The sequence below is a fragment of the Myxocyprinus asiaticus genome, chromosome 34 (assembly GCF_019703515.2).
Source record: "Myxocyprinus asiaticus isolate MX2 ecotype Aquarium Trade chromosome 34, UBuf_Myxa_2, whole genome shotgun sequence".
Lineage (NCBI taxonomy): Eukaryota > Metazoa > Chordata > Actinopteri > Cypriniformes > Catostomidae > Myxocyprinus > Myxocyprinus asiaticus.
The window spans coordinates 11,469,745-11,493,414 of NC_059377.1; the positions used below are offsets into that span (position 1 = coordinate 11,469,745).

General features: G+C 38.4%; 1 protein-coding gene across 1 annotated transcript in view; it reads left to right on the forward strand.

Moving 5' to 3' along the window:
* The first annotated feature begins 710 nt into the window (after positions 1-710).
* LOC127425576 (protein Jumonji-like) overlaps positions 711-23,670 on the forward strand; it is a 166,161-nt gene continuing 143,201 nt past the window's right edge. Inside the window, exon 1 of the mRNA XM_051671709.1 lies at positions 711-2,641. Coding sequence (XP_051527669.1) covers positions 2,597-2,641 — 45 coding nt within the window. The 5' untranslated portion in view covers positions 711-2,596. The remainder of the gene's footprint in view (positions 2,642-23,670) is intronic.

Below are 23,670 nucleotides of genomic sequence, written 5' to 3' on the forward strand. Positions count from 1 at the left end.
GCTAATCTGAAGGCCACATGAACTTTGGATGTCTGTAGCGATTGACTCTGCAGAAAGTTGGCAACCTCTGCGCACTATGCGCCTCAGCATCCGCTGACCCCGCTCTGTCATTTTACGTGGCCTACCACTTCGTGGCTGAGTTGCTGTCATTCCCAATCGCTTCCACTTTGTTATAATACCACTGACAGTTGACTGTGGAATATTTAGTAGTGAGGAAATTTCATGACTGGACTTGTTGCACAGGTGGCATCCTATCACAGTACCACGCTGGAATTCACTGAGCTCCCGAGAGCGGCCCATTCTTTCACAAATGTTTGTAGAAGCAGTCTGCATGCCTAGGTGCTTCATTTTATACACCTGTGGCCATGGAAGTGATTGGAACACCTGAATTCAATTATTTGGATGGGTGAGCGAATACTTTTGGCAATATAGTGTATATATACACATACACACACACACAGTGTATATATATATATATATATATATATATATATATATACATATATATACACACATACACTATATATATATATATATATATATATATATATATACACACAAAGTACACACACTAATACTAATATATATATATATATATATATATATAAACACACACACACACACACACACACACACACACACACATATCTTCATAACCATAAAATAAGAGAAGGATTTGCAAAATATATTTGTAGGCTAACATCTTGCATTATGCATTCACGGACTGCTGAGTAAATGGTACATCATTGTAAACAAGTGCCAGGAATTTTGTCTTCATCTGTCAATTGTTTTGTTCCCATTCTAGGGTTATTCCACTGTCAACCGTATGATAAAAAATGTGAATATTCCGTTTGGTGTGACAAACTGTTTTTGTATGCCACTTACGCAGTCCTCCCAGATTCCTGTCATTGTTTCAAGATCTTATTGTGACTCATTTCTAGATATTCATTTCATGTTTGTCCAATTACCAGAAGTGACTTATGTTACTGACTAGATTCTGGCCTTTTTAATAGTTTTCCTGCAATAGCTTTGACAAATGGCTTAAAGACAAGGAGACTAAGGCATGAAAAAGAGCTCCATATCCATGTTATTTGGGTAATTGACAAACAAGGTTGTCTGAGGTGATAAAAATGAGAAATCTTTTAAAAATCTAGTTTAAAACACGTGTCAAAGTGGTTTAATAAATAAATAAAGAGTATTTTCAACAAAAAAAAATAATAATAATTAAAAAAAAAAGTATTTCATGACTTCAAATAATGTGGTGTAACCATCTGGTACATCTAAGAACTCAGAAATTGAAAACATGTTAATCATAGAAAATGTGTATTAATGTAATTGTTTTGTGTGAATTGCATTTTAATGTATTTTTGTATAATTTAATACATATGGACAGAAAAAAATGTGCATCACATCACTGACCAATTTGTCAACTACCCATATACAAAAAGTGTATAAAGTGTAAAGAAACTGGCAACTAAGTGATTTAAGCAAATAAGGATACAATGCAGGGTAAAAACAAAGACTAAGAGTTCACAAACATTTCAAAAACTTTAAAACCGTCCACTGACCTTATGCTGTTTTAACAAGTCATATTGCACAGTATTGAGTTAATAAATTGGGTTATCAGTCCACCCAATTCCCAATTCAAAGAAAACGTGTAACAATTAGAAGGAACATTTGTTAGAAAATATGTCTACGCTAAAAGGGGGAAGAAAAAAAAAACAGACCGCGTGCTTCTTTTTCCACATGATAGACAAACATTTCTAGAGAGCCAGATGAGTCTCTTACAAGGGGCGCAGCGACAATTCTCACAACTACTTACTAATGCTTAAAACAAAAAGTGTATTTGTCAGCTGTTTTTTTAAAGCCCCAGGACTGTCAGAAATGTCAACTTCATTCCCTCCTCACATTATGTCGGTGTTGGTTGAATAGGTGGTTTTCGATTGAGTAACTCTGAAATAGTGTGTTGGTCGCGTCTTGACAAGGAAGATCATTTTGAGACGGTCCCTGAGGCGGCAGTCCTTTTAAAGTTACCGCTGAGCTTGTGTGATAGGCTGCTTGAAGAAAGAAGCTTCGCCTTGTGTTCAGATGAGCCCGTGGTGCTGCTGGAGAGTTCACTCATAGTCTGCTAGATCCAGCCAAAACGGACCACGAATCCTTTTCGTTTTTTTTACATTTTATTTATTTCATCCCACCATCGGATACACATTTCAGAAAACAAGATGTAAGTGACCACCGAACATTTACATCAATATCATACTCACTCGAGCAACCCTTCATGTGTTAAAGAGCCGGGATGAACATCAGATGGCTGTTTTACTGATGGAAGTTATTGTGGCGAATGGATTTTAACTACCGTATGCCGATGTGATGTTTTACTTTGCCTTTTACCCTCGGTGATGGATCCCTGATTTTGGGAATATCGGTAATTCCAAGATTCTAGTTGGAATCGGCGATCGAAGAGGTAATTCTGCACAGCAAAGCAAACTACAGGGGATTTAAATAGCTTTGCTCCGGGGAAAGAAGAGAGGCAGGAAGAAAATTCATGTGGCGATTCTCTCCTTAACAACAACACCACCACATTTTGGATTGCAGAATGAGCAAGGAAAGACCTAAGAGGAATATCATACAAAAGAAATACGTGAGTGTTGATCGTTTATATCTGGATGACCTCAAGTTTGTTCGATGGTAGCGCTTGTGTCGTTGTAAATGCCTAAACTTTGATCACGGATGGCTCTTGTTGTCTTTCGGCCACATTTAAAAACATAGCGAACACGCATTTAATTGTATTCCAAGCAATCTTTAAATGATTTTGTGTTGTTGTTTATGCATCGAGTTTCCTCGATTTTGCTCTAGGATCCTCATTCAGATGTTTCTGTTTTGCACGACAGATGTTAGTTCCCAAAACTCGATGAAATCGGGTACATTGTAACGCAGGATTTGTTTTGTTTGTACTGTTGTTGGTGAACTCAAACTCCGCTGTTACGACATAGTTGTGACCAGAATGGCTTTGTTTGCTCTTCAGTGCTTTCCGTCTCAAAGCCGTGAGGACAGCCATATCGCCCTTTCCTTTATTCCGGCATTTCATTTTTCCCAAACTGAATAGCCTACCGTGAAGCTGCAGGAATATGGATCTTCAATGCAACTATCCAAACTGTCTTGGCATATTGGATTTGTGTGCCTTGAATGTAACTAGATCTTATTGAGGCGTACGGCAAGTGTGGGCTTTTATAACGTCTTCAAAAGAACTGGGTTAAAGAAAAAAATTCCCCTGCCCTTCACGACTGAAAAGGCTTTAAATGTTGACCTTACAGTCTTAGCCATTTCAAGTACAGTTGTAGGATAGTAGGATCTCATGCAATGCCTGAATTTCAAAACTGTGTGCTTTATCTTCATTCCGAAGATGATTTGCGAGTTTTGTTTAATTAGACTAAAAGCCCCGAATGCTAGTCGTTCCTAATATCTCAGAGAGATTAGATAAAACGCACAGGATGTCGTTGTTTTAAAGGGGGATATGTCCAGTCGCATTGCAGAGGTTCGCAAGTAAAAGGAAAGCGACCATTTTACCATCTCGAGTGCGATGGGTTGGTAAACCGGAATGGTGCAGTCCCTCTCTTGAACTTTTTCTGGCTGGTGATTTACTCCCCACAGGAGCGGAATTAAGCAAGACTAGCATAACAAAAGTCCGAGTCGCCTCAGAGACAGTCCGACCAAATCTAGTACCAGTTAACCCTAAAAGAACTGACTCACTCTTAACTCGACTTTGCCAGGATCTTTACCTGTATTTCACGTGGGGTTCTTATGTCGCACTTTGGAATATTGTTGTTACTTCTTTCCGCACTCAAAATCTTGATTTATTTTCTTCTCAAACTAAGCTTGCGCGGAGAAATAATTTCCCGCCGCTGGCGCGTGAAAGGTTTAGCTCGTGCACCCAATTTTTTTCTCTGCGTGAAGTAGGCTCGTCACGTGCCCCTATATTTAACTTTTTTTTTTTTTTTTTTTTTTTTTACCCCCAGGAGCAACATTTGAGTGGAAAACTAATTTGAAAAATCATTTGATTTGTAGTCCCTACACATGAGCAACAGGTTAAAGGAGTGAAACAAGCGTTACAACGGCATTGGTTTTGATGACGCAATACGGGGGCAGTTTCCACGCTCATTATCGGTAGTGCTCGAGCTTGTTGTTTTTGCTGCTTTCCATAAAGGAGCTGGAAATTGTCTTTCTGAACTTTTGTTCTACAGTAGCTACAGTGCAACGTTTTGTTGCGTCAGAGTAGACCACAAAGGTGTGACGCAATTTCTTTGATGTTTGACAAAGGAAATGAAAGAAGTATGATGCCACGTGGTGAGTTGTAATTCCTGAGAAGACAGGTTCAGTTAAAGCCAATGCACTACAATTTGATAACAAATACTCCTCCAGAAAATACATTTTATTTAATGTTAATCAAGTAAGCGTGGTACCTGGCATGCATTTCATTATAGTATTGCTATTATTTGTGTTTTTGCAGTATTCTACAGAGATATTGTGCTTAATGCATTAGAGAAGTTCAAATTATACACATAGCCAAGCAAATATTAATCCTCTGATTTATGACCAGTGATATTTCTTTTAAATCAAACTATATATATATATGTATATGTGTGTGTGTGTGTGTGTGCGCGCGCGTAAGGGTTCCCACAGTAATGTAAAACCCAAAAATATTAGGGAATTGTAAAATTGACTAGGAAAGTTATGGAGGATTCTATGGTCAGTATTCATGTCATTTAGTTTTGCTCTGCTCAAAAACATTTCATTAGCTAGAAATTGCTCTTTATACAGTGCAAACTCATTGAAATTATTATTTTTTTAAAAGGCCTTATTCAGTACTAACAAAGGATTGGGAAAATCCATGGAAATCAAATGGTCAAAAGGTGTGTGAACCTACATATATTGTGATATATTTGTTCAATTCTGTTTTTTTTATTGTTTAAAAAAGATCTCAGGATATACTTTGAGTTGCTTGTAGTGAAAAGGCAAACATTTAATTTGAGTTGTGTATGGTCACTTGTCTGATGAGGGTCTGTTCTGGCTTGTCATGACCACACATCAGTATTCTCATGGTATCAGGGTCATGATCTTGTGCTAAGGGTGTGAGGAATGGACCTGCACTGTACAGAACATTCATGTCACATCTGTGCAGGCAGCAGTGGTAAAATCTGGTCAGGCAAACAACAAAAACAACCTGAAGGATCTGTCCCTCGGGCCTACACAACTCTTGGCCCCCAGGATTCAGCCTCTTCTTAATTAGCGTAAAACAATTATACATGCTTGGCTTAACCATATCCCCTGGAACATGAGTGCAGTGGGTTTTTTTTATCTTTTTTTTTTTTTCTTCTCAATTTCTCTGTTTTTTTCACTCTCCTTCACATGTGCTGTGAATATTATTCAAATTCATTTAGAGGAAAAACTAAGAGAGAGGAGAAAAAAATATGATAATAGATGTTAATAAGAGCAACAAGGAAATGCAATTAGACCATCTCTGATTGATGTGTGTGTGTGTGTGTGTGTGAGGGAGGGAGAGAGAGAAAAGCAGAAGGGGGCGAGAAGGCAATTCTGCTTTTAGAAGAACTTTAATGGCTTCTCTCAACAAGGCCGTCCTGACACACTCTGAAGCAACTTCTCTGTTTAATTAATTTTTGAGGGCTGTTTTTAGAGCAAAGACTTACGGCAGATTTGATTTCGGACTTTGGCTAATGAATGCAGTTGGAGCTTTCGCTTGTGTTCTTGTTCTGTTGAAGTGAACATGGCACATGGCGCGGGGGGAACTGGGGTTACCCATGGCTATTCTTCCTCCCTCGTTCTCTCCCTAACTCTCTTTCTCTCTGCAGCCCCAGCTGGGGTCGGACCCTGATTCATAGACGTGTGGTGAGATAGGCACAGCTGCTGTAGGGGCCTTTACAAATGTAAAGAAGCTGTCAGAGTTCGTTTCATCAGGCGTAAAACTGATGAGGGCCAAGTTGAAAAATCCACTACAGTGTGTGGCGCACAAAAAAAAACAAAAAAACAAAACTGGAAACAAAAATAGAGAGCAAGGCCAAGGCTCATTGAGCCTTCCCTCTGACCCCTTCCCCCGCATGGAGTCCTCCAGCTTTACTATGTAAATGTGGGCATCTCATCTGTTTCTGAGCAGAAAGCTGTGTGCGTGTGTGAGATTGCATGAAAAGTATTTTTCAAAACAATTGATTCTGTTTTAAACCCAAGTAGAAATGCTTTTCTGGACACCACTCGAGAGACCTGTGAAACATTTCTAAACTTATTTACTCACAAAATTGAGCAGAGTAAAGGTGCGATTGTACCTTCACAATTTGATCAATCACTAATTCCTTCCCCGTCCAGCTCCCTGACTCACTTTCAATCAGTTACGTCAGTGCTGTTAGCAGATGTAGACTCCCGAGATGAAGTGTTCCAGTTACAAGCTGGATATTCTTTTGCCGTGCCTTCTTAAAGAAGTTTTCATGAATGTCAGTTCCATTGTAACAGCTATAATTAACAGCTCCTTAGCAAGTAGAGTTGTTCCAAGTAGTTTTTACATGCAATTCTACATCGTTTGTTTATTAAAAAAAAAGAAAAAGTTTTTTTTTGGATCTGGTAATACACAGCAATTACAGACCAATCTCCAAACTGTCTTTTATAACCAAGATTTTGGAGAGAGTTGTTTATTCGCAGCTCTACTCCTATGTAAAAGCATTTAACATTTTAGATACATTTCAGTGTGGTTTCAGACCCTTGCACAGCACTGAATCTGCATTGTTGAAGGTCACTAATGATATTTTTCTCCATGGATTCAGGTTCACCTGTCATCTTAGTTTTATTTGATCTCAGTGCTGCGTTCAACACTATTGACCATAATATTATTCTTAATTATCTAGAATGTATGGTTGGCATCCAGGGTATGGCCCTCCAGTGGTTTTTCTCCTATCTTAAAGAAAGGACATTCTCTGTTAATTTAGGTAATGTTTTTTCTACGTAGGCTCAATTACAGTGTGGTGTCCCTCAAGGGTCGATTTTAAAACCCTTGTTATTTTCCCTGTATATGCTTCCTCTGAACTCTATTTTTCAGAAGAACAGCATATCATATCGCTGTTATGCTGACGATTCACAATTTTATTTCCCAGTGAGTGTAGACAAGAATTGTTCATTTGAGGATGCCCTAAAGTGCTTCAAAGATATTAAACATTGGCTGGCAAACAGTTTCTTACAATTAAATGAAAGCAAAACCAAAGTTCTGATTTTGGGTTCCTCCATGTCCTCCTTACCTGGCCTGGTTGCCCAGTTAGGTTAACCCCAATATATCAGTGACCTTCTCCTCCCTTACTCCCCCACCAGAGCACTTAGGTCTTCTGATCAACTTTTATTGAGGGTTCCTCGTTGCCGCTATAGATCTAAGGGTGACCGTGCCTTTTCTGTGATTGGTCTAATCTATGGAATAGTCTCCCTTTCCATGTGAGGTCAGCTTCATCATTAGCCATTTTTAAATCTTGTTTAAAAACGTATTTTTATTCTGTAGCTTTTGAATAGATCATTGAATAGTTTGAAATGGATAAATACATGATGCTGTATCTAAATGTTTTTATTTTATTATGTTTTATATTTAACTTGAAATCAGTCTGTTTTTACATCACTCTGTCATTTATTTGTTTGGTCTGTAAAGCACTTTGGGTCAACTTCTGTTGTTTTTAAATGTGCTTTTTATTTTAAAGAAGTGACATAGCAAAATTAATTGAGACTTCAGGGTGCCAGTTGTTTTAAAAGGTCCAATTTAATTATTTATTCAAAGCTAAAAACATCTGAACTGAACTTGAAGGCCTGTAATGTAGATGTAGCAGATCCATTATCATGGTGGTTCTGAATGTTCTCCAGAACCTGCAGAATGGTTAGTTTTTGATGCTTTAAAAAAACAAAAAAACAAAACAAAAAACAAGGCATACAATTTGATATTTACTCATATTTGACCTTTTGGCATCAACATGTTTTTTGAGAGCCTTCCACACGTTACATTCCAAAATGTAAATGAAATTCCCTGGCTTGGTATTGCAAAACTGCAATGGCTGTGTGCGTATCTCTGAATGCAAAATGCCAGATCATTTGAATGGCAATAAGCTGACAAGAGTGGCCCTTCATTAATTGTATATCCCTTTTATTTTGTCTTTCCCATGGAGAGTTTCTTGAAGCAGCAAGCTTTAGTCCTCTGCCAAAAGACAAAGCTCCTTTGGCCTGGTGCAGTCACGGCTGAGTGTGCAGCTCTTGCATTTCGTCTTTATGGCTGTTATGTCACTTTTGATGCATTATGCAATGTGACCTTTTGCTTATCGACCTTTGCTATCTTACGCGATCCGGTATGCACAAGCACAGAGCTCCTTGGTCAATATATGACACACCTCCACTTAGACAAACATGCACAGGCAGTTACGTATGCGGAAGCACCCACGTAATGCGAGGAATTTGCTCTGCTGACATAAAAACAGGTGCAGAAATGCTTTGATAAAGCGTAACGGCACACCAAATTAATGTTCTCCCTCCCTTCCTTTCGTTCCTCTGTCCTGTGCTTCCTTTGGGCCTTAGTGGGTGTTGTACTGGTCTGGGCCTGGTCTTGACTCCAATTCTGAATTGCAGTAGCCTAAATGTTTCTGTAGCATGAAAGGTACACCATTTCATCTGCACAATTTCCATGAGAAGCCAAATACACTTTCCTGTTTTCAGTTTGAATATAGATGTTGGGTTTATCATAGTTAAACTCCAAAAGAAGGTAAACTTATTCAACAGCATTTTTGTCTTAATTTTGATTACCAAAAAAAAAAAAGACGTCTCAGTTTATGAAAAAATAAAACGCACACAATAAGGCATTGACAATTTAAGTGAATGGGGCCAGTCCATAAACGTTAAAATGTAGCCTACACTTTCTTTTTTTAAAGCATAACCACTTGACATAAAGATACATGTTAACATGATTTTAGTGTCATCAAATCAGAGATTAACCGGCATTACGCAATTTACCAGATTACAGAGTTTAATGCGGTTACATTTGCATGACTAAATAAACGATTAAATAAACAAGAAACGGTTCAATGATATATTTTTTTTCGTGGTAAACATTATGCCACAACTGCTGTCGACTGAGCTTAACTTTCACTAAACCCAGAACATTCCTTTTAAGTGAAAATTATCCCTTAAAAACAATCCTAGCCTCAGCAAGTTTTATAGTGAGTTCCTGAGGTTCACTTCTTTCTTTGGTATTGCTCTTTTTGTTATGTCCTAATACCTGAGTAATGGCAGAATTAATACAGCAGGGGTGTATAATGATTTGTTCCTCTTTAAGTTGTGTTTCCAGACACACTCTCTCAGTTCCTTAAGTGTTTTTGTCTTACTTGTACTTGGCTCAAGGCAGGGTAACCTCACTGATGTTGTCGTGAATGCTGACATGCGGCCAAGACATGGCAGCAACAGGCAGAACTCTTGGCAGTATACTTCCCTTTCACTGTTCTTCTCTGTGACGCTGACAGACTGTTCTGTTCTCTGGAGGTGTTTTTGCCTTTTCCTCTATCTGCTTTTTATGTATCATTGTGCCATAAGTGTGAAAATTGCTGAATGTCTTCCAAAACGTTCCGAACGTTCTGATCCGGTGTCGATTGGAACCCACTGTGCTTTGTGAAGACAGCCATATTGAAAACATTTACTATAATGATGAAGTGGCTTGTACCGTAATAATTTCAGGCTTATTAAAATCAGCCTCTGTGGTTTTTGTGTGAAAGTGTAAGTGAGAGAGTTTGAGAGCATTTTTATAAGGAAGACCACCTTAGAGCGATGTAATGGAAGTGTCTTCGGCTATGTTATATATCCTTCGAGAAGATTTGTAATTCAGTGCTGCATCTCTCATTAGCTGGCGGGATGCGTGCCACTGGGAGCCATGTGGCAGCTTTTGTGTGAGTTCAGCTGACTGAGTAGAGGTCAGTGGGGCCTCTCATAGGCCTGACACAGGGGTTAGACATTTTGTTTAGCATTGAGGGCAACAACAAGAAATGCAGTCGTGTAGTGTTGGACTTACTGTAACAGAACTGTTGTGTATTCCTGCACAGTACTATTATCTGATGAGTAAGAAATGTCAGACCTGTAAAATGAAGGCTACATAGTCGTAAGGCATTGTTCAGCAGATCTTTTGTTTTATTTATTTATTTATTTATTTATTTTTTTTGTAGTAGAAGTAGAGACGCCAGTTTAACAATTAAATATTTACCCTGCATGTGGTCGTCTCTGTATACAGCATTAATAATTTGTTTGATGGCTGTTACTCTCTGCCTGCTGGTTTCTCTTGGTTGGGTTTAGGATAGTTTTGATTTCCAGGGCCAAAGGAAACTTTGGAAACATTCCCTGCTTATATCTCAAGCAGCTGCAGCTTTATGCATGTCAACTCATCCTCCTCATCTCTACATCAATCACCATGATTTCATCCACTTAAGAAAATGGTTTATTCCAGGGTAAGAGAAAGTGGTTTAGCACACCTGTGTTTCTCCCGGAGAACGTGGCTTATGTGGCCATGTAAGAACGCGGCCTATGCTTTTACAAGTTTTTGAAGAGTGTGCGTGAAAAGTCTGGCCAAGCAACAAGTCAACACAGTGGAAAGAATTCAAAATTTTTGGGAGTAAAGTGGGAAAAGCACAAAACTACACCCATTTATACACACTGATGTTAAATATCAACTGTCCATCACATTCCCGTATATGCCCTTGTACATTGGGGGAATCCCAGAGTTTTACGTAAGAGGGAAACCCCACTATTGCACCGCAATTCCGCTGCAGGTCGTGATGTAAAGTTAAGGAAACTAACACCGCAACAACTTCGGAATATCTGGGGATAAAGCAAAACAACGGATAATTAAATAGCGGAGGGAATTACGTTGCTGTGGAGAGTGAAGACTGCTTACTGAGTTAGTTGCATGTATACGGGAGTAAAGAGTAAGCCACTTATGCAGTTCATTTAAACGGGAATGCCACTTTCTCGCAATAAGCCGCTTTCTTGCAATAAGCCACTTTCGGGTGTCCATGTAAACGTAGTCAATGTGACTGAACAATTTAAGGCTCGCTGAAGCTACAGTTGTGAATGTAGATCTTCAGATTCTAGAATTTTCCACAGTGATGTTTGTTGTCAAATATTCACACGTAATTTGAAAATGTTATATTGATATAAGCTTAAATTACTTTTTAACTTTTGTTTTATTGCATTTAATTGTAAGGTAAAAGATTTCATAATTGCAAACAAAACATTTACATACACATCGATATGCTGATAACCTGATGACTTTTACACGTTGTCTGCTTATTACGCATAAAATAAGATTGAGCGCAATTACACACACAATCTTATTTCCTGACCTGTGTTTCAGTATTAGACAATGGAAAGTTAGTTTTAATGTTTATGGTTTGGATTAGGAAACAATTGAAAATATTTTAACTTTTTTCGATATTGGCAGTCGACAACTTTGGAATGGACCTTAAATGGCTATAGAAATGGTTATATCTCATTTATAATGCAATATGTGTTATAAAAAAAGATTACTTTCAGAGTTGCATAAAATGGTATAATGGAAAGTATGTGACATCCTGCTTCTCTACACACTGCTAATTAAAACAAAAAAACAAAAATCCTTTAGAATTTTATTCAAGTTTATTTTTCGATATGGCGAAATCATGGTGGGGGACTGCAGTGTCTGTTTAACACTGTTTTAGGCACTTAGAAGGCAAGCAGATTAAATGACAGTCTCTTGTTTAACTCCTAAAACCTTCTGACAGTCAAGGACACATTTGACAGGATCCAGATAATATCATTAAATCCAGTTCCAGATAGTATTTCAGCGTGTTGGTTAATGGTGCCGTTAGCTGTACAAAGTGATCTGAATTTCAGTCACATTTTACACCACAATAAGCTCAAAGTCATCTGCTCCAGTCGTTTTGGCACACAGCCCATATACAACATTTACAAACAACTTGCCCAATTCTCACATTTACGGTCACGTTGGAAATTAGATATTCTAAAATGAGCTGTGTTAATTTGACACAGAAATGTCAAATTAATTAACACAAAACAAACAATCACTTTAAGAGTAAATTTAATTTAAACTATGATTTAATGTTACCATAGTGACTACAAAAGTACAAGAACATGAACACACATGCACTATGCCATCACAGGGGCCTAGCCACGATGTTTCCATAGTAACCACCCCAGATCCAGAACAAGGCATCTCTGCATTTTTTCGAATGGAGCACTTTTCGGACGCTGAGAGCTCATAATGAGCTCTGGCTGCTTGGGAGCAGACAGAACAAGCTTCTTAACTGTTCTTTCATGAATCAGATATTTAAACAAATCCACAAGTGCCTTTTTGGAAGATACAGACAAAGTAAAGACGCTCATAACCAAGCATTTGAAGAACGATGGGTGGCCATTAGCTCGAGTATTCAGCTGACTTGTGGTGTGCAATCCATGTGTGGATATCCTGTTTAATTGGGTCTGTTCACACACAAATGCACACGTTCATGCTTGCTTGAAACGTTCGAGTCCTACTCACTCTGTAGCATTAGTGTGCATAATGCAGTTTAGTTTTTTATGCAGGTACTCAACAGAAAGGCTGAGCTGATATTGATCCTGCTACTGATTTAGCACAGACTGCTAGTTTAATGGCAGCATCTGTTAGCTGTCTGTCTGAGAGCAAGCGCCTCTTCCTGTCTTCCCTCCTTTATCATATCTGAACCACTCTACTGGCCTCTAAGTGCAGCACTTGAATCAGTTTTTTTTTTAGTTCAGTGGGTGTTCCATTTAAGCAGGCTATGATTGGATTTGCACATTTTGAAGGTTGTAGTGCTTCTTTAACTGCTGAATGGTCAGGTTTGAATTTTTGGGAGTGTGAGCCCCACAAGTAAAGCTTAAACCCTACCTCAAAGCAAATCAAATCAAAGTGCATATGCCAAACAATATTAATTCTCCATATAAGAAATGTTTCAACTGTGTTTCAATCTATTTCAGTAAGCTACCCACAAATGTTAGATAAGTTAGTCAGACTGCAAATTTTCACATTGGGCCAAATAGACATTGAAGACCCGAAGTTGCTCTGTTGTTTGATATCGCTTCATTATACTGTATACTTATGTATTACAAGCATATAACAAAAAATGCTTTGAGAGATTGTTGATGATTAAGATTTGTGCGAGGGCTGCCGAAATACAATTTAGTTTGCACCCTGAAAATGACCTATAGAAATTCCTTTATAAAACGTACCTCCCCAAAGTCATATAATTCCCATACTGCTGCCGATGTGACTGAGACGGACTGGCAGGAGCCGAGGTGAAGTTGGCTCGCCAATGCGCTGACTGATTTATGAGCAAATGCACATTTTAGAATGTAACTCCTTACACAGTAATTGCACTAATATTGAGTTACAGCGTCATGTTTCCAGTAAACGTGTTTTAATGTACACGCATAAGTTAGAATTTACAGATTTAGTCAGCCTTTTATTTCAAATCCTGTAATTTAGCTGGAATGAATGGTGTCACAATTTCTTACGAATATTTTCATCAAATTAGTCATAGTCTCATGTTTAGTGTCTGTGATGAAGCAGAGATTCTCTGCTGGCTTCTTCCTGTGGAAAGTCTCTGTGACAGACACATGTGAGGAGAAAAGAACGGCTTTTGTTTTTATGCCTCCTCATCAATGCACAGATGTGAGAAATCACCCCATTTTGGCCTTACAAATTTGAAGTCAGCTATTAGTATTTACTAATCTCATTTAAAATATAATACCATGTAATTTGCATTTTTGTTAATTTAGCATTTTGATGTGTAGCTTTGAATCACCCCCTTCCCAACAACAAACCATTGTCACCGAATATAAGACATGGTTCCCCAACTTCGACAAATTTTCGATGTCAGATTTTCTTTTGATGACCTTTCCAGTCGTTTGTGATTTACTGAATAAGGAGAATCTGTAAAATCATATTGATTCATGCCAATATGTTAACGAATCATTTAGTGACCAACTGTTTAGTGAATCAATGAGTTTGACCAGCTGATTCATTGAGAAAAAAAATCATAACTATTACTTGCAAGCAAGAGAATAAAGCAGAGTATAGCTAAAATGTTTATTCGCCATAGACATTTCTATGACTTTTTCCAGGCCTTGAAAAAATTTCAAAATACCTTTTTTTTTTTTTTTTTTTTTTTTTTTTAAATTGTTATTAATAATAATAAAAAAATTGTCCACCTGACAACTTTAATGCTCTTTTTTTATTTCTTTTTTTGTTTTTTTTTTTTCTTCATTTTCTTGCGTTAGCTGCCCTTTCCAGTGCCTCCCTGCTGACAGGCTGGGAAGAGAATCATCTGTGTGAGTAACGGCAATCCATGAGGTGAAAATCATTTCCTAATTTCTGCGATTTGGGCAGTGACCTGCTTGTGAGAATGAGTTTAATTTGATCCAGAAATGCCCTGCGCGAGCTTCTAATGCCTGGCTGTCTGTCTAAAGCCCGCATGGCCTAATCTAGCCCAAAAAAGCAAGTTTGTTTAAAAAAAAAAAAAAAAAGCAGCGGATGTTTTGTTTGGCTGGTGTGTGCGTTAATTAGGAGGTTCACACATTATGACTATCTATTTTCCTCTCAGACCGGTATGGATTTTCACTCTGCTGTGTGATAATTAATGGCTAATGTGTAGAGTATAATCCCATGCATTTCCATTCATTTTACTCTACTTAAATACCCAGTGAAATTGTGGGTGGCACGACAAGCGGTTTTCTTTACTGTGTTGATGTATTTTCAATTTAAACAAGGAGTTTGGGTCTAACAAATCGAAGGCTTCGTCTCTTGTGGGGAAAAAAGGCTGATAGGCTTTAGTTGCATTACAGGAATGATTTGCTGCTGGCTAGTTGGTGGCAGTTGTTATAAGATGGGAGGGCCATTCTCATTCTAGAGGGCATTTGATTGGACCAAAAATCTGTGTAGTGCAAGCTGAGTTATGTCATCATTTAAGAGTACACTAGAATATAAATGGCCTCCAAGCTATCAGACATGGACTTAAAGTGTCATGAAACACTTCACATTTTTTGAGATGTTAACAGTTATATATGTCTTGCACACAAGGGCAGAGAATGTCAACATTCGTCATTTTTAATTTTAAGAGGAAAAGTGTTCATTTAGGGATTTTTCTGGCTATTTTCATCTTCTGGGTTTAAAACGAACATCAGGTCAATGTCACAGGTCGTGGCGTACGTGGTTTAGGCTTTCCATTGAATTTCAGCTAATCTACGTCACGGGTGTTCTCGATATTATTCATGAGAAGGTGTGACCTTTACCCTTTAACAAGTGAGTCGTTGCCATGCACGTGACCAGCACTTCAATCTCTCAAGCACCATCAGTCAGTTGAGAGAGTTGATAGTACTGTGACGCAAGTTCCCCCCGCTCTGCTGACAGAGGGGACAGGACAGTCTTTCAGTCAAAGACAACACCTTTTAAATGTTCGCATTTATTAACGTTAGTGTTTTGAGATATGCGGTGAAGTGCAGTGTCTGTGACTGGGACTCGTTAGAGATGTGGTTTACATTGATTGGCCCAGACACAAATGCCATCCATCCATCCATCTATCCGTCCATCCATCGATCATGTTAACTGATCTAAGCACTTTTATTTGTAAATCATTATCTTTGAGTAAGTCTCAAAAGTTATTAAAGTGTGAAAAACATTAACATATTTTCGATACAGAGTACGGGGCTTGGCTTATTTGCATATTAAATTACAGATATAAATTACAAGTGTGAGTAATGTATTGTGAGCTTACAAAACAGTGTATAATTTATTTGTGCATTCTGTTATGAGCAGTTGTGAGAATCTTTGATGCTGTTAACTGCATTATTAAAACTGGATCAGACAGTTGTTGGGTTCATTCCCCCTTCTCCCCTCACTTCGCTGTTGATCACGCCCACTTTGTGTGCCTCCTTTAAAAATGTGGTGAGAGCTCAACTGTGCTGAAACGGGGTGTTGTGACCCTTTTAAAGGGATCATGAAATGCTCTTTTTATATATAGTTTCATTATCTTCCCTGAGGTCCATTGATAATGTTAGTAAAGGGTTTTTTTTTCTTCTTCACCAAAACAGTCATCATTTTGTATTATTATAATTTTCCTCCTGTCTCTGACAATCTCTCTGAAAAGCTTGATTTTTGCCTCAGCTCCTCCTTTAAACTTCAATGTAAACGCCCACTGTTATGATTGGCTAACAGCATGCAGCCCCTCAAATTCAGCCATTTTTGAATCTCCTTCAGAAGAGAATGAACAAGCACCTAAAACATTAGAAATGTACATTTCATGGTTTATACATGATGCACATCCAACACATTGCATCCAAATATATTACACGGTTCATCTCAAGCACAACTGTTAACACTCACACCGTCTCCACCGTATGCTATAATCAATGATGCTGTCTACCATGGAAGTGTCCGCTGCGGCGCATCACTCCAACAGTAAACAAACAGGTGTCCCGTTCCATTTTGCGCAGGCACTACTACGGTCAACAACACAAAGAAACGTTTCAGGAAGTTTGTGTCAACGCACATCCAGTTTATCATCCTGCACTGAGGTACACATCGCCGGAAACAAATCAAAACGGTCAAAGACATCCATCTAGTGCGTGTTTACATCAACAGTTAGTGCTGATAGGCGAAAGAACGGTGTGTTGAGCAGTTTAAACAAAACAACAGAAGCCACAGCAGCTGATGAAACACATCTTCTCTTAAGAGTTTAAACTTGACACTGCATCTTTTAAAAGTGTGCCAGAGAGATGACAACAGTCAAAGATGTCTGTGTACTACATGTTTGTATACAAAAATAATTCAGAATAGTCCAGATGGGTTCCCTTTCCTGTTCAGGAGTAGTTGGGCCACAGACAGAAGGACTTTTGTCCTCCTCTCTCCGTCTCTGTTTACGAGTCGAGTGCGCACCAGTGGGCGGCGCCATGGGTGCGATGATTTTAAAATAGGCATTGATTTTGTGCTGTAGAGGCTGTCTTGAATCAATGAGTACCCCAAGTGACGTAGGGTTGTCACGGAAGTAGAGAATGGGGTGTTTTGGCAGTTTGGTTTCAGTAAATGCTTTTATTGCATTGGGGATTAAGTTTGGAGTTCTGGAATTTACTCTTTTTTTATTTTTATTTTTTATAAATAGTAGAATGTAAATTTGATTCCTCATGACATTTTAAAGCCACAAATTCATGGGGTCAGTGCCACTTACGTGGTCAGAAAAAGGCTCTGGATCAGGCAGCCTGCTGTTATTTGTTTACCATGCACTAAGTTTACCATTTTTATTTTGCTCTTTTTGTTCATGGTTTCCTTGGAGATGTTTCCATGCGTTTTATTCTTTCTTGTTGTTCAACTTATCTTTGCTTAGTCCATGCTTGCAGTGCATGATATAGTATGAAGAAAAACTGATACAGCAAGCCAGATGAATGCAGAGAGGGAGAGAAAGCGAGCTCCTATTTTGTTCGCGTGCTGCTGGATTTTTTTTATTTCTGTGCATTGGAGAGCCAGCAGGTCTTGCGCATTGCCTGTATGTGGTCAGTCGGCCACTTTGCTCCTGTCAACTGCAACGTTCTGCTGTGGTTGCATCCTTCACCGCCGGAGTAACTGGTAATCTTATCTCAGTTCGCTTTACTCTCTGCCTGCCGTCTGAGTCCCTGTTAACCCTTCGATCCTCGAACTGCCGCCAATCTTGTCACCTCCCCTCAGTCTCAAGGCTTGTCATTGAGAAAGCGAGCTCACGCTGAACCCTCGTATCTGACCTTATTATTCTTTGACAGGCTCTGTATTATTAAATCCAGCTCTGCTGCAATGTGTAACAATCCTGTTTGTGTGGAATTATTGATTCTTTTTAAAGTAATGAGCCACAAAGGGCCGTGAATTACAGTGATTTGAACCCAGTTAAGGGGTGTTGTTAGGCACGAAGCGAAGCCTTTAAATTGAATATGAAATGGCATTTGCAAACAACTCAAACAGAACATTTAACGAGAACAAAAAGTACAACGGCACTTGATTTTTATCCAACACAAATTTATTAGATCATGGGCGTACCATACCAAATTGGTTGGAGGGGAAGGGCTGAATAACTTGAGGGCTTGGTGATGTCAGTTGAAAAGGAGGTTGTTTCAGTTGGAATGACATGCATTGTAAGACAAGGTAGACTGATCTCATTGTAAATAAGGCGGCAATAGGTCGACAGTTCTGCTGTTGAAAACGGTCTGTGCTTAACGAAATTCAATCTGCTGCCCACAGTGTCCGAAGCTGAAACTGTTGTTAAACGTTTGGGCGTGTTTGAGCTCCAACTTTCGAGTGAAATGTCCGTCAGTTGAGAGCCAAAGGCAAGTTGTTTAAAGTTTTAAATGATGTAACAGTGAACAGGAATGCATATTTAAAAACCAAACTCCCTAACCTAAACTCCATCCCTTAATCTAACTGTCAGTGGAGTAAAAATGTAATCTTGGAGCGAAATTGCAACCTCCCAATCAAGCTCATCTTTGATTACGTGAATTGGATTACTTACTGGTTTCCATGGGACCAGAACCTGTATCTCTGCTCAGTCACACCATAGTAAAAGGTAAAACACATTTTAATTGTTGTGAAAAGGTCCAATGGGAGATGCTGCTTGTCAGTAACTCAGCAGAATGGGGTCAATGTTAGGGCACCGGAACATTCGGTAGCAACATTTCAACCTTCCAGGTGATCGTGTTGGACCAGGGCCATGTCATAAGAAAATAGTGTCAATTTGGATTTCATAATGACTTTCATTTAGGTAATATCATTGTAAAACAATCCCTTTCTTTTATCAAATAGTAGTAAAACAGCAGTATGCAAAAAGACACAAATGTACAAAAATAGTATAAATTAGCCATAATAATAGCAATTCTGCCCTGTAATATAGAAAATTAGCATAACTGTAGGCTTTTAAAGGTTGGCTTAATAATATAGAATTAAATTGATGTGCAGTCACAAGTGTGTGCTCATACAGTCAGAATTTAGTATCTATTTATTGTCTTTGATATGTGGGAAAAACATCACGTCAGTTGAAACAACGAATTAGTGAACAAAGAGTTCGATCAGGAGAAGAGATCTAAATTATCCTGTCGCAGCTCATTTTGTCGAATTAATCATGATGTCTCCTCTTTGCGTTTTTGTGGCATCGAGAGTGTTAAGATGCCACCAAGAGGAGGCAACATTGAATTGATTTTACAGAGATGTGAGATTTATTGGATCTACACACTTCAAACCTTATCACCGATGGGACTTAATGATGAAGCCTTGTTTAATGTGATTCTGTAGATGTAGATTTACTGTATGTAAAGTTAAAGTTTTTTCCATGTGTATGTATATGTGTATACATATGTATATGGAATATAAATGAAAGAAAAGGATCTGTATGTAATGTTGTGGGTTACCTTACAGGTGTAATTTATTATATGAATATGGGCTTCTGTATATGTGATGTATGTGTTTGTTTTCTGTATTAATGTGTTTTCTAGATGTGCTCTATTTTATTGATTGTCATTGGTTGTGATGTCATGGTCATCAGATGTGTTGATTGGTCATGACATATTTTAAATTTGGTGCTGCTGCACTCTGTACATGGTTGAGTGACCGAAACGTTGCTGAATAAATTTTGATACTCTTTGCAAGCCAGGATAGTGTGCAGGATTTTTTCCATTTCAGTATCTATATTATAAAAATACAAATATAACATCCCTCAGGGTGTATTTTAGGAAATATGGGGGAAAAAACGTCCTCCCTCTGGTTTTTCGAATTGTATGCATACACAACCCTTAAAATAAAAGTGGTCAGCTAATAGCAGGCTAGCTAATCGCTAGTGGTTTGTCAGCCACAGACGAGTGCTGTTGAAATCCTGTAGACTCCCCGAGGAGCGCCCCTTCCAGACCTAGGATCGGTTTTCAGCCTTAACTCTTTTTTTGGCTCTGTATTATCCCACCAGATTGTTCTCTTCCTCCAGCTAATGCACTGTAATATGATGTAACGTAATAATGTTTTTTCAGCTTTCATTGCCTTTTTTTTTTTTTTTTTTTTCAGGGGTATAAATTGTTGCCAGCGGTTGGCTGATGTCTGCAGTGTCTGTTGTCACAGGTTGTCCCCTTGATGTTGTGTAACTTGTGCAGTGTGCAAACCGTCAACCCCTCTCTGGGGGAAAGACTGTAAATCAAGCAGGCACTGTGGTGACACAATGGTCACAATGGCACGATCTTTCATGCTTGAAGTGCCTGAAAAGCACAAATCGAATTTGTGCTGAGCGCTCATGTTATCAGAATTCCAGGAAAAGCGCTGGGTTAAGAGCCTTTGAACTGGTTGATTTTTTTTTTTTTTTTTTTTTTTTTTTTGCAAGTGTTTACCATGCAGGAAAAAGCAGTTTAGTTAGAGGCCCCCACTCAACACACTCACTTGCTGACCACATTTTGGCCTGGTATGTTGAATTATGGGAAATGGAGGCCCATGCAAAATTCGCCACCACAATGACGTAGTTGGCCTGACATTTTTCCATGATTTTGCATGTGTCTATGATATTCTGGTCCATAGATATGGATCAAGTCTCAATATCTGTAGGCAATTTTCCCATGATTAATCATCTTCCGGGTGGATAAAAGTCACTTAGAACTTTAGTAATAGTGCAATAATGATTATTGATTATTCTTTTGAACATTTATCTTCAAAACAGATGGCATGTTTTCAAGAAGTTTGTGAATTTGAGTGGTTTCCCTGCTCTCATCCATGTAAAGTTGCTGTTTACTTGGCAGGACACCAGATCATTACTGATGGGATGACATGTTGAAGGTCTATTTTGATAAAGTCATTCTTCAGTGTATTTTTACTGATGGCTAAATTGAGGCCTATAGGAGAAGAAAATAGAGTGTGGAGGTTTTTAGGTTGTAGATGACTGACTCTTCTTGGAGATGACTGTCACACATTCAAGGCCTGGCTGTTTTTTCTTTTTTTTTTTTTTTTGCCTGTCAGGGAAAGATCTGACAGATTGCTGGCCTTTTTGGGATTTTCTCATGACTTCTCCAACCTAAGGAAGTTGTAATGCAAAAACAAGGATGAATGTGTACAAACGAGGGATATTCTACACTTCTAGTTTCTGCATTCTTTAATATTTGTATCTTCAATCTTGTTTGAGGGAACCTGTTGGGTCTGAACGGTGGTATCTACATGTGCAGGTGGGGTGGCGTAACTGCCAGGTCAGCCATGCATGGCTGTGTAGCAACTTCCTATAACATGAGAGCCTCAATCACGCTAATGCACAAACCGCTTATGTTTAGTTAGCACTGAAAGACTTTACCTGTCTCTTATGGAAACTACCGTGGTTAACATCATGGACATTAAATGCTATCAGTTTGGAGGCATCATGGGTGATGACAGGGAATCTATTCCCTGGACAGGTTATATGCATGTGTTGGAGAGTACCTGAAGTTTGCTAGCGGTTGTATTGCATTTTATTAGGTATGTGCCTGCATGTTGTAACAGAAGTGTCTGTTTATCAGGGTATTTTAGCCAATTAGAGTTTTTGAGCTGAATGAATAGCATTATTATTTTATTTTATTTTTATTTTTTGCTCTTTTGACAGTTTTATTTATAGTGGTTTCCAACACAAGGGGTTCTTCTTGGGGTTTGTGATGGAACTGCAGGGGGTTGGTGAGATTGTGATAGAAATGTCAATGCCAAATTCAGTTCAATTCAAATGTATTATTTAAAAGTAAAAAGGTTAAATAAAATGTAATAAGAAAAATAACAATAGTAGTATTTCACAAGTAAATATTCACAAAATGTTGTGAAATTTTTTAGGCTGTATTGTTGTAAGGTTAACAATACATCAAATTAAACATGTTGGAATTAGGGGTTCAGCTAACAAAAAAAGTTTGGAAACCCCTGATTTATAGGAACAGGGAGCGTTATGAAAGAAAACGATGGGTAAAATCGGGGTGAACAGGATTGGGGAAATGTCACAAGCCAGATTGGAACTCACTTTGACCGCATGTCAATGTGTCGGAGCAAATGCGCTAAACTGTTAGGCCAGCACTCTGACAAAAACAGCAGTATTTACCCTGTAGATCTGTGTGTTTTAAAAATTTAAGGCCATGAAATATGATGCTAGTTTTCTTTAATTCCTCTGAACAGGAAGACCAAAATTATATTCTTGGCCTAAGTAAATGTGAGTGTACTCCTAATGGGACTGAAAGGTCATGATCTGAGAGACCTATTCAAGGTCCCTTAAAAAAAATCAGAAGCACTGATGCACAGCTGTGTCAAACCATTTCCTGAAAATGTTAAAAAAAAATTGTGGGTGGAGTGTGCATTACACAAAAAAAGAAAAGTAAAAAAGGATATGATGGTGTGTGAGCTACGTTCTAAAGGAATGATTTGCAAAATGCAAACAGATAGTGGTGCAGGCCGCCTGTAGTCAGAGCTTAATTTTAGATGGCCTCTGAAGGCTTTCTTCCTGTCAGACTGTTGTTAACACCTCTCCCCTGCTCATGGAGGGTGTGGGGGGCTCTCTTTGTTGCTGCTCACTGTGAGAAAGAGAAATGGAGGAAGGAGAATACAGAGCCTAAAGCGGTAACAGCCATGATGACAGGGCCATCTCTCCACCCAAACCCACACTTCTGCACAATGATACATGGGTTTGCATTCAGCAAGAAACACCATGGATGCAATTCCGTACACACACACACATATATATATATATAATTACAAAATAAGTGTTAATTTGATTTCTGCAGTTTTTGAAGTTATTTTATTTATACATATTAACTGGCATTACATCGACCATCCTGCTCTGCAGATAACTGTATCAGCATCAGACATTGAAAAACCCAGTTTTTTTTAAAGGGATAGTTCACCCAAAATGTTTTATTCTCTCATCATTTACTAACCCTCATACCATCCCAGATGTGTGAATTTCTTTCTTCTGCTTAACACAAGTTAAGATTTTTAGATGACTATCTGAGCTCTGTAGGTCCAGTTACAGTGCAATTGAATTGTGACCAGACCCTTCACATTCTTTCACATTCTGAAAGAGAACGTGAAAGTGGAGATTTATAGTAAAAAAGGACTTGAATATTGATCTGTTTCACACCCACACTTATATTTTACTTATATCGCTTCTGAAGACATTGATTAAACCACTGGAGTCTTTTGGATTACTTTTATGCTGCCTTTACGTGATTTTTGGATCTTCAAAGGTCTGGCCACCATTTACCTGCATTGAAAGGACCTACAGTGCTGAGATATTCTTCTAAAATCTTTGTGTTCAGTACAAGAAAGTTATACACATCTGGGATGGCATGAAAGTGAGTAAATACATTTTCATTTTTGAGTGAACTATCCCTTTAAGTGAACATTGAGTACATTTTGTATAAAATATGTGCTTAATGTCATTTCTGCTATTTTGTGTTTGTCTCATTTGTTATCAATATTTTTAATATATCGCCATAAAATGGCCATCATGCTGTGTAAATATCGGTATCTGCATCTGCCATTGGAAAAACCCATGGTTGACCACTTCTTAACATGCTCTGTTTCAGTCATTCGTTCTGTAGTTTAGGAGAGAAGTT